Source organism: Leptopilina heterotoma, unplaced genomic scaffold (assembly GCF_015476425.1).
Source record: "Leptopilina heterotoma isolate Lh14 unplaced genomic scaffold, ASM1547642v1 Lhet_226, whole genome shotgun sequence".
NCBI classification, from domain to species: Eukaryota; Metazoa; Arthropoda; class Insecta; order Hymenoptera; family Figitidae; genus Leptopilina; species Leptopilina heterotoma.
In genome coordinates, this window is record NW_025110944.1 from 745,588 (window position 1) to 757,107 (window position 11,520).

Below are 11,520 nucleotides of genomic sequence, written 5' to 3' on the forward strand. Positions count from 1 at the left end.
TTTGACGCCAATGAGGGAGGAAGAAAAATCAGTGTAGGTCGAGAGGTTAAAGTTCTCTTATGAAATTTGAACCACGGAAAAATTAAAAATATACACAACAGATTTTTTTTCCACTTACCAACATCTAGTTGTGCGCTGCAAATAGCTTTTCCTGTCGCGTTCTCAGCAACACAGGAAATAATACCACTGTGAGTTTCCGCTGCTTGTGGAATGCTTAACACCTGACGTTCTCCACTGACTGATACCAAAAAATCCTTGCCATGCACTGGTCGATTATTGAATAGCCACTGAATCTGAAATTTTAATTTAATTTCTTCCAATCACTTTTCATTTTAATTCCAAAAAAAATATTTCACTTAGGTATTTATATTTTTAATACGTGGCAAATTTTTCTCAAACATCAACATTTTCTTTTCAAATCAACACATTATGTAATGGAGCAACTTCCGCGATAGTTTATAATTAAAATCACTTATTTTTGGATCATTATATGATCGTTAATTGAGAATAATTTAGTATTAAAATTAAAAAAGAAAAAAAGAGGAAAAAAAGAGGATAAAGAAGAAAAAAGTCAAAAAAAAGTAAATAAACAAAAGAAAAAATTTAGAAGTAGGATTTTGTAGGAAATAAGATTTTAGGTATATAATAGGAAGAGTAGAATAGAAGATGACAGTATAATATTTTGAACACGTGACACTCCCCCCCTTGCCTTCTAAGAAAAAGTGAAACATTGTCGTGGACCAATCCAAAGATGAATAGAGACACGCGAGAGATTACTTACAAAAATTAGTGAGACAAAAAATACCAATAGAAGCATGATTCGCACGAACTTTTAGTCGACTGGCCTTAGATGAACAAGAATTGATCTAGATAGAATATATGGGATAAGAGAACAGTGAAGAGCTCTTTTTGGCATGCTACGAATGTAGAATAAAGTGCAATATGTCTCTGTCAATTTCTTGGCCATCGGAAATCTTCATTTCGCATTCTTTCAGTTTTATAATTGCTACTTGAGAATATTTCCTGGTTTTTAGATTCATTAAAGTCATCAATAATTAGGATTTTTGTTTCAAACTGTAACAAGATTTTCACTCTCATTTTTTATATTTTTATTTCTTTCCTTATCATAAGTCCTTCTTTATAGTCTAGCGGTCAATAAAGTGACCATTATTGCCCTAGGGTATTAATTAGTAAGTTATTTACCTTACTCGCAGGTTTATTTCCCTAGGGCAATTTATTATTATTTATAATTCCCTAGGATCACTTTATTAATATAATATTAAATTTATAATATGATCATCATTCTTATCATGACTATCATGATCGCGATAATCATAAAATTAGAATGATGATAATCGTCGAATCATAAAAATCTGATAGTTTTTTCATTATGCTTTGTGATGCATTTGAGTTATTTGGTAACATATGATGATCGACTAGAGATGATCTAATGATTATTGTTATCGAAATTATTGTGATTACTATCATGATGATTATGATTTTCTTCATGCTTATGATTATAAGGTTGATTATGATTTCTATCATCACGATTACTATCATTATGATTATGTTGGTAGAAATCATTGTGATTACTAATCAACATGATCATGATGATAGTAATCACAATTAGGATGGTGGTAATCATACTCGTAATGATAGTAATCATGATGATATTAATCATAATAAGGATGATGGTAATCATACTCGTAGTGATAGTAAATATAATTAGGATGATGGTAATGATACTCTTGATGATAGTCATCATACTCTTGATGAAAGTAATCATACTCTTGATGATAGTAATCATACTCTTAATGATAGTAATCATAATCATGATGATATTAATCATAGTCGTGATGATAGAAGATCTACTTAACTTGAAGGACTTTCAAAATAAAATTTACCTTGGGAACAGGCTTTCCAGACACGATGCATTCGAATTTAACAGGTACACCTTCCATGACGCTTTTATTTTCAAATCGCTCCTTGAACGACGGTTCCAATAATTTTTCCTCCATTCGAACAAACTCGTCCTTCTTTTGAAAATCCCCAAGAACTCGAACCACTAGCCGAGCAAATGCCTTTGCTTCACCAAGATGATTCGTTGCCTTGGCAGTATAATTTCCCTTATCATTCGGAAGAGTGGACGATATCCGCAGAACGTGCGTACCATTCTCCTCTTGTGTGATCTACAAACAATTTCATTTTAATTAAAATTCTTTCCATCGAAAAATTACTCAGATAATTATGATCATCATTATCATCATTATGATCATCATGATCAACATTATCATTATTATGATCATCATGATCAACATTATCATCATTATGATCATCATGATCAACATTATCATTATTATGATCATCATGATCAACATTATCATCATTATGATCATCATGATCAACATTATCATCATTATGATCATCATGATCAACATTATCATTATTATTATCTACATCATAATTATTATCGTTATCAATATTATCATCATTATCATTATCAACATCATTACCTTGATCCTTTCGTTTTCAACAATTTCATCTCCATTCAGGTACCATTTGATTTCCGGTTTCGGTTCGCCGGTTATTAAGCACTCGAAGACTGATTCTTCACCTTCAGCCACTAGTAGATCAGTCAGCAATTTGACGAATACAGGTGGTGATTCGGATTTTTGTTTCGATTCTCTCGCTGTATTTGATAACGAGAATATTTTAGAGATCATTTAAAGTATATTTCTTACGAAAATATTAATTTGGTTTATTAATCATCAGATTGAAATTAATTTGGAGCTGTGGATTAATAGTTTAAGAAAGGAAAAGGTAAAAATGATTTTTTTTGGTAAAGAGGTGGAAATGAACTCACGTGAAATTGACAGTGAGCAATCACTGGAAGCCTCGCCGCTGGAATTGATGGCGACAACTTTGTAGAGACCTGAATCATCCAAAAAAGCCTCGTGGATGACCAATGAGCACCTGTCTCCTTGGAAGAGTAATTGAAAGTCGGCTGATTCCTTCACAGGCCGATCATCGTGGTACCAAATGACCTGCGTCAAAAGAATGATCACCATTACCGTTACCATGACTTTTATAATTGGACTACGAAGAAATTATTAATCATTGTCATTATTGGCACAACTGTCATTATGATCATTGTTATTATTGAATGATCAAGGAATAATACTGTTGTCATTATGATGTTGATTATGATCAATAATAATTTATTGAACTATCAGGAAACGATCATTGATGTCATTATGATGACGATTAATACTAAAGGATCAAGGAATGATCACCATTCGTATCATGGTGGTTATTATTTTTGAACAATCCAGGATTGATTTCTATTTTTATCATGATTATTATTATTATCAAAGATTGATGAAATGATCATCATCGATACAATAATTTTCATCACCAACAGCACGAGAAAACTGATCATTATTGATTCTAGAATCTGTATCACTATCGATACTAGAATCTTGATCATTGTTGATTCTAGAATCTTGATCATCACGAATACGAAAATATTGATCATCAATAGAACAAAATTCTGTATCATCAATGATTCAAGAATCTTGATCACCAACGTCACAAAAATCTTTATCACTATCAATAAAAAAATCTTGATCATGATCAGTAGAAGAATCTTTGTCACCGTCGACACAAGAATCTTTATCATCCTCGTTACAAGAATGTTGATCATCATCATGATCAACACAAAAAAAATTAATCATCAATAGGACAAAAGTCTTCATTGTCATTGGTACCAGAATCTTGATTACCAATCTTTATCATCATCAATAAAAGAATCATGATTATTATCGATACAAGAATTTTGATTATGATCAATACAAGAATCTTTGTCACCGTCAACTCAAAAATCGTTATGATCATCGTTAGAAAAATCTTGATCATCATCATCATCATCATGAACAGAATAGTCTTCATCACTATCGACACAAGATTTTTTTATCATCATCATAATTAATGGAAAAATGTTGATTATCAATGGAACAAGAATCTTTATCATCATTGATTCAAGAATCTTGATCTTGATCGTCAACAAAATAATAATCATCATCATTGAATCAATTTTTATCATCATCGAACATCGATACAAGAATCTTGATCAACTCGATCATCATCAATGGAAGGAACTTGATCATTCTGTGGATCTTGATCATCTTGATAATCGTAAATACAAGAATCTTGATCATCTTGACAATCATTATTACAAGAAACGTCATCTTAATCATCATCAACACAATATCGTCATCAACATTAATCTAATCATCATCATCAACCTCTCCAAAAAATTTGTGCCTAAAAAAACAGTACCTCGGGTTCAGGATGTCCAACAATAATACAATCCAATCGAGCACTCTCTCCCTCCTTGATTTGAACATCCTTGAGCGGAAGTTGAATACTGGGCACCATTGGCTCCATATCAGTAAATAATGCGCCCGAACTATTTGTATCATTCACTGGTATTTGTGGTGTTTTCACAGAAATTTTACAATTAGCAGTAATTTCACCAGAGGAATTTTTCACAATCACTGAATAACTTCCGGTGTCTTTTGGTAATACTTGGGCAATGCTGAGACTCGATCTCCCTCCATTCGTGTCGATCTGCGCAAAGGGTATTGAGTGGACCTTGAGAAGATTATTTTCTCTTGTCTACAATTAAATCTCTATTTGTTTTGTTTCTTTTGCATGAGACGCGCATACCATTGTGTTTGAAAGTCGCTAAAAATACTGCTTTGAATCACATCGATTTTAACTGATGGATCAACAACATTGGCAACAATTAACTGTCACGATCAATCAATTTTCAATATTGAATCATTTTTTTTTTAATTTTTACTATGAATATTGAATAATCGTTTCATTCTTCTCCTTTCTTCTTCTTTATTCCTTTCTTCATTCCCTTCTATATTTATTTCTTCATTTCCTGCTTTATTTCTTTCTTCATTTCCTACTTTATTTCTTTCTTCATTTCCTACTTTATTTCTTTCTGCTTCATTTACTACTTTATTTCTTTCTTCATTTCCTACTTTATTCTTTCTTCATTTCCTTCTTTATGAATGAAGGAAGAAATAAAGAAAGAAATAAAGAAGAAAATAAAGAAAGAAATGAATAAACAAATAAAGAAGAAATGAAGAAAGAAATAAAGAGGGAAATGAAGAAGAAAACGAAGAAAGAAATAAAGAAAAAATTGAAGAAAGAAAACAAGATGAAGAAATAGAAGAAGTAAACTAATGAAGAAACGAAAATGATGATAAAATAATAATGAAAACGAATAAAGCAAAAAAGAGAAGAAATAAAAATGAAGAAAACAGAATAATCAATGAAGGAAGAAACAAAAAAAGTATTTATCAAAGAATAAATTCTTTTTCACTCATTGATCATTGAAATCCAGAATCATTCACCTTCAGATCACTAGTCTCTTCGACTGGTCTTCCATCAATCATCCACTTGAAGTCCGGCACCGGTTTTCCAGTTGCCTCGCAATCCAATTGTATCTTCTCTCCACTTTTTGCTTCTACATCCACCGGAGCAAGAGTGATTTCCGGTTTTTGTGTTTCTTCCATTTTCTCCACTCGTGCTGAAACATTTTTTTAAATAATTGTTTAAAAAAATAATAATAAATATAAATACTAACAATAATAAAAATTAATAGTAATCCAAATTAATAATAACAAAAAAAGCTTTCTCCACGAGGAATCAGAATTAATATAAAGAAAAATTAATACTAGTAATAAATAATAAATGCTGAAAAAAACTATTATAGTCTAAACTTTGATGAAAAAATTCAACTCACGTTGAATGGTCAAGAAACAGGAAGTGGAAGCATCACCCAAACGATTTGTCGCCTTACAAGTGTACTTAGCCTGATCTTCCATGAATATTTGCTCAAATTTCAATATTCCCTCGCCATTATTGTACGTGATGATGTAGTCCGGTGAATTATCAATATTAGTTTCGTTCTTGTACCAGAGAACGGTTGGCAATGGATTTCCGTCTACTTTACAATTCAACTCGTAGGCAGATCCTTCAGTTGTTATTGATGATTGAAGTTCTTTTATGAAATTCGGAGCTCTTGGAAGATCTTCGGCTGCAGTTTCTGGAAAATTTTATTTGAATTCAGTGCTATATTTTCATTGAAGATGAGAACATTTTAAAGATGAAGATATTTTTGGAACCAAAACTTTTTAAAGCTAAAAGGATTTTTGAAGCTAAAAATTGTTAAGCTAAAGGAAATTTTGATGCTCCAAACATGTTGGATGATCAAAGTTGAAGTTACTTTGAAGTTGTAGATATTGAAATTCTAATTTTAATTCTCACTTTAATTTTAATTCCAATTCCAGTGCTAATTCTAATTCGGACTATGATTCTGAATAAAATTCTGATTCTAATTTAATTTCAATTTTGACTCCGACTCCAATTCTAATTTTGATTCTAGTTATAATTGTTAGATCTAATTTTAATTCTAACGCTAATTCTGATTGTGAATTTTGATTTCAATTCTAATTCTAATTCCAATTCTGAATTATACTTCTCTTCTAATTCCAATTCTGAATTATATTTCTCTTCTAATTCTAATTCAGTTTTAATTCTAATTAAATTCTAATTCTAGTTTTGACCGATTCTAATTCTAAATTTAATTCTTAATTCAATTTATAACTCTGATTCCAATTTTAATTGAAAAGTTAATTTTAATTCTGAGTATAATTCCTATTCTAATTCTAATTCGACTCCGATTCCAATTCTACTTTCGATTCCAATTCTGTTTATAAGTCTCATCCAATTCTAATTCGCTTTTAATTTTAATTCAATTCTAATTCTAGTTTTGACTAATTCCAATTCGAAACTTAATTCTAATTCAAGTTATAACTCTGACTCAAATTCTAATTCTAACGCTAATTCTAATTTGGACTCTTATTTCCATTTCTAATTCTAATTATTATTCTGATTATTTGGAAAACGAAAATTAAAAAAAAATACAAACCTTTCACAGTCAATATAGCTTCAGTCTCAGCTGATCCAGCTTCATTGGTAGCTTTACAGGTGAATTTAGCCGAATCCTCAGTGAATGTTTCTTCAATAGTTAGTGTACAAGTCCCCTGATTGTAATCAGTCAAATAATCAGGATTATTGATTATCGACATTCCATCTTTATGCCAACAAATTTCCGGTTCCGGTATGCCCACCACGTGACATTTAAATACATACTGCTCACCCTCCTGTATTATTGCATTATCCAATTTTACAGTGAATCGTGGAATTTCCAAAAGTTGTGAAAATTCCTTCTTTAATTCAATTTGTTCATTTTCTCCATCAACTTGTACTATTGGTTCCATTGTCTTCTCAAATTCAGTCTAGAAATTAATTTATATTTAACAATAGAAATGAAATAGATAAAAAAAATGGTTTTTAATATTTTAAAATGTAGCCATTAAAATAATTTACTTTAATTAAAGTAAATTAACAATTTACTTTAATTGAAATAAATTAAATTAATTCACTTTAATTAAAGTAAATTATTTTAATGATTTAATTGTTTTCTTAAGTTCATTCAAAAAATTAATTTATTTTTTTAGAAATTGAAAAATTTCTGAAGAAAGGATAAGGAAGAAATTTGAACCTTTTGAAGGATATGAATTTCCTTTGTTGTGATGGCTGATGTTTCTTTGAGAATAGTTTCTTTAATTAGTCGTTCGTCGATTATATTTGTCGTTTCTGTTTGAGCGGTTTGTTGATGTCGTTCGCTATCGATTTGGATTTTTGGCAAAATAGTTTCTTTCGGTGCTTCGATTATTTTTCGTGTGCTTTCAACTTCAGAGGCGTTAACTTGAATCGTTTCCTTATTTGCTTCCTCTAATTTGGCATCAACCTCGTCCTGTTCCATTTTCACGCGAAGATATTCCCCTTTCTTTAAATTTTCCACCAGAGTTCGTAATTCGGACGATACTATTGCAAACGTGTCGAGAACTTTGCGATTCTCAATCACCAATTCGTTAAATTGTGGTAACCTGTCCGTTCCTGAAATTCAGTTCAATAAAAATTAATTAATACTCATAAAGTATTAGAACCTTTGTTTAAATTTTGATTAGTTTTCAATTTTAGTTTATTAAGTTTTAAATTTGCATTTAGTTTTCAATTTTAGTCTATTAAGTTTTAAATTTGGATTTAGTATTAAATTTTAGTTTATTAAATTTTTTAATTTAGATTTAGTTTTCACTTTTAGTTTATTAAGTTTAAAATTTAGATTAAGTTTTTAATTTCGATATAGATTGAGAATTTTATTGTAGAACGTACCAAAAATTTTAGTCGACAATTCTCGAATACGTTCAATTCGCTTCTCCTGTTTGTCTTCGCCAGGTTTTAGAAATTTATCAATGTCGTCCAAAATATCTACTGCTTCTTGTGGATACTTGACTGATGATGATTTTCTGGCAATAATTATCAACAGTTTGCTACCTTCCTTAAACCAGTCCTTGGTCTCTTCCAGTAATTCAAAATATTCTCTACTTAAATTCTTGCAATTTCTGATATCATCCGTTTGTGTTTTTAAATTTTGCATTTTTTCTCCCAAAGATGATAATTCGTGTTGAATTATCGATGAATATTTTGGCATATTTCTCTCGATTGACTCAATGAAGCATTCAACTTTAGCTTCCATACTCTGAAAATTAAAAATTTGAAGGAAGTGAAAAAATAATTAAAACAAAATTAAAAGAGAAAATGAAAATAGAATTAAAAGTGTAAATCGAAAGGGAAGTGAAGTGAAATTACATAATCGACATAATAAAAAATTGATTCTATTGCTCGTGTAAATTACCATTAGGGTTTTTTCGAATTGAACAAAATTTTCCGACGCTTTTATTGCTGATGGTAAATTTTCTCCCAAATTGCCATTGATGATTTTCAATTGATCAAAGAGATCGTTCAATTCTTTGTCGATTTTTTCGAGTTCTTCTCTGAGCGTCGATACTTGAAGATCCTTGACCAGAGATGATTTCACAGTGGACCAGGAGGATTTCCAGGCGGAAGTGATATGATGAGAGGCTTGTTTCAGTTTTTGAATATCCTGTCTAGCCGCATCAGCTGGCTCTTGTCTCTCAATTCGCAGGATCACATTCTCAATTTCTGATTCAACTCTCGTTATAGCTTCGGTTATTGATTTTGATTCAATTTCATGACGTTCCATTTTATTCTTCACTTCACGAACAGCTTCCTTTGGCTGATAAGTGAGATGGGAAATGTCTTGATTTCGGATTTGCTGATCAGTCTTGCGTTCAATCTGAACAAGAAGAAAGAGAAAAATAGAGATGAGAAAAATTATTTTTATTCAAGAGGAAATGTTCTTCAGTAAAGAAAATATTTTTTTGATGAAAAATATTTTTTTCATTAAAGAAGAATGTTTTCATAATTAAAAGAAGAATATTTTCGTCATTAAAGAAAAATATTAATGATTATTATCAATGAAATATTCACCTCCGAGAGATTCTCGAAAACTGAGATCAGTGATTCCAAGAGGGTCTGATAATCAACGGCAGTTGATCGTAATTGCTCTGAAACTTGTGACAATTGATTCCTAATTTGTTGATCAGTGAAGTCATCACCTGAATTGGAAAAATTTAAATTCAAACGCGAATTTTCATTCTCGCTTTGACTTAGATTTTAATTCTAATTCTAATTTTAATTCGAAATGATCAAGGCGAATAGAAGAAGTAAATAAATACCACGTTCAAAAACATCAATCCCTTTGATTCTTCCATCTAATTCCGAGACAGCTTTATTCAATTCAGGAAGAAGACGTGATCGAGAACTCGATAAATCGTGAAGAATAATCGCAGGTTCTGTCGATTCGGAAGTGATCACTGGATACAGTTGCTCTCTAAATTTCGAAACCCACTCCAAAGTCTAGAAATTAAATAAATTTTTCACAACTTAAAAATCTGATTCTGAACCAAAATTTTCTCTAAATTTTCTAATTCTAAATAAAAATTACTCGAAAATTATTCCAATACCTTTGTACTTTCCTCCAATCGTTTCTCCTTCTCAACACGTCTCTCCTTCAAAATCGAAATTGTCGTCTGCCAATTCTCCCAGGTCTTTGTAATCGTAAATTGCCGAGTTGAAAATCGTTCCAAAGTTGTTTCAACACAAAGACAAGCTCTAGGCACATCGAGATAAGAATCAGTGATCTGTAAAATTCCAAAAAAATTGAATCAGTAAATCAAAAGCTTTAATTTTCATCACCAAAAAAGAAAGAAATCTCACTTTTTCCCCTTCATCCAAAAATGCTTTTCCAGTTGCAGTCAAACGTAAATAATACGGTTGCAAATTTCTCCAACGCTCCTCAAGTTGATCAATTTTCCCTTGATTCAAATTCTCCGCATTATTCTTGAGATCAATTTCAAACAAATTGAGTTCATCGTCTAAATTCGTAGCTGCCTGATGAAAATCAACATACAATGAACCTAATCGTACGCGTGCCTCGAGTGCTTTCTTTGATAGAATCCAAGAATTACGAAGAGCCTCCATTTTCTCGTCAATATCACGTTGAACAATTGAATCTAAATTTGGAAACACATCATTTTGCATCACATTACAATCGATCATTTGTACTTCGAAACTTTTTTTCTCCAAGTCATTCAACAATTGACAGTGTAATTGATAAAAATCCGTTGCCATTCGTAAATCACTGCCCATATCCTGATGACCACGTAGAAATGATTCGACAATACTGCTCAACCATGATCGTAGATTTGCATATTTCTCGAGAAATTCCTGTAGACATTGTGAAATTCTCATGTTCTCCTCCTTATGAGCAGTGCATTGTTCCATTAGACGGAGTTTTCGATCCTCAATCTCTTCGACTGTTCGCTTCACACCCTGAAATCAATATTGATTGTTTTTGATAATTTTTTAAATTATTTTCGATCATTTCTTTTATTATTACTGATCATTATTGAACACTCTTGGACAATTTTGATCATTTCTGATAAATTTTCATCATTTTCGAACAATTCTGTTCTTTGTTGGTCAATTTTGACTATGTTTGATTACGTTTGAGCAAATTGATCAACTTTCATCACTTCTGGTAATTTCTAATCAATTTGCTTAATTCTAAACAATTTTTGCTTCCTCCTGAGGAAGCTTTGCATTCGTAACGATTTTCAATTTTTCAAAAGAAGGTTATATGGACTCATTTTCATCTAGAATAAAAATTTATTTCTTCCAAATATAATAATTCTAATCTTCTGAAAATCACCAGAAATCCAGTAGGGACTGAGCCCTACACAATCCTGAAGAATAAAAAATTTTATTTTAATTTTTAAGTAGTAGCACCTCCACCCGAATGCCATCAGACAATCAAAATTTGGTAAAAACGAGAATAAAAATTTATTTCTTCCAAATATAATAATTCTAATCTTCTGAAAATCACTAGACATCTAGTAGGATCTGAGCCCTACACAATCCTGCAGAATAGAGAAATTTATTTTAATTTTT

The 11,520-nt window shown here is 30.9% G+C and overlaps 1 protein-coding gene across 12 annotated transcripts in view; it reads right to left on the minus strand.

The window, feature by feature from the left end:
- The window catches only part of LOC122502295 (titin), a 165,925-nt gene extending 155,027 nt beyond the window's left edge, over positions 1–10,898 (minus strand). For 10 of the 12 annotated variants that reach the window (XM_043612264.1, XM_043612262.1, XM_043612259.1 and 7 more), the window contains exons 1-15: positions 10,288–10,898; positions 10,035–10,211; positions 9,747–9,927; positions 9,499–9,626; positions 8,843–9,304; positions 8,320–8,686; positions 7,646–8,043; positions 7,010–7,379; positions 5,822–6,124; positions 5,430–5,605; positions 4,339–4,629; positions 2,864–3,044; positions 2,514–2,689; positions 1,905–2,189; positions 119–293 (exon numbers count right to left, since the gene is read on the minus strand). In XM_043612264.1, coding sequence (XP_043468199.1) covers positions 119–293; positions 1,905–2,189; positions 2,514–2,689; positions 2,864–3,044; positions 4,339–4,629; positions 5,430–5,605; positions 5,822–6,124; positions 7,010–7,379; positions 7,646–8,043; positions 8,320–8,686; positions 8,843–9,304; positions 9,499–9,626; positions 9,747–9,927; positions 10,035–10,211; positions 10,288–10,854 — 4,237 coding nt within the window. In that variant the 5' untranslated portion in view covers positions 10,855–10,898. The remainder of the gene's footprint in view (positions 1–118; positions 294–1,904; positions 2,190–2,513; positions 2,690–2,863; positions 3,045–4,338; positions 4,630–5,429; positions 5,606–5,821; positions 6,125–7,009; positions 7,380–7,645; positions 8,044–8,319; positions 8,687–8,842; positions 9,305–9,498; positions 9,627–9,746; positions 9,928–10,034; positions 10,212–10,287) is intronic. The other 2 variants (XM_043612258.1, XM_043612260.1) reach the window with 2 other exon arrangements.
- Between the last annotated feature and the right edge of the window lie 622 nt (positions 10,899–11,520).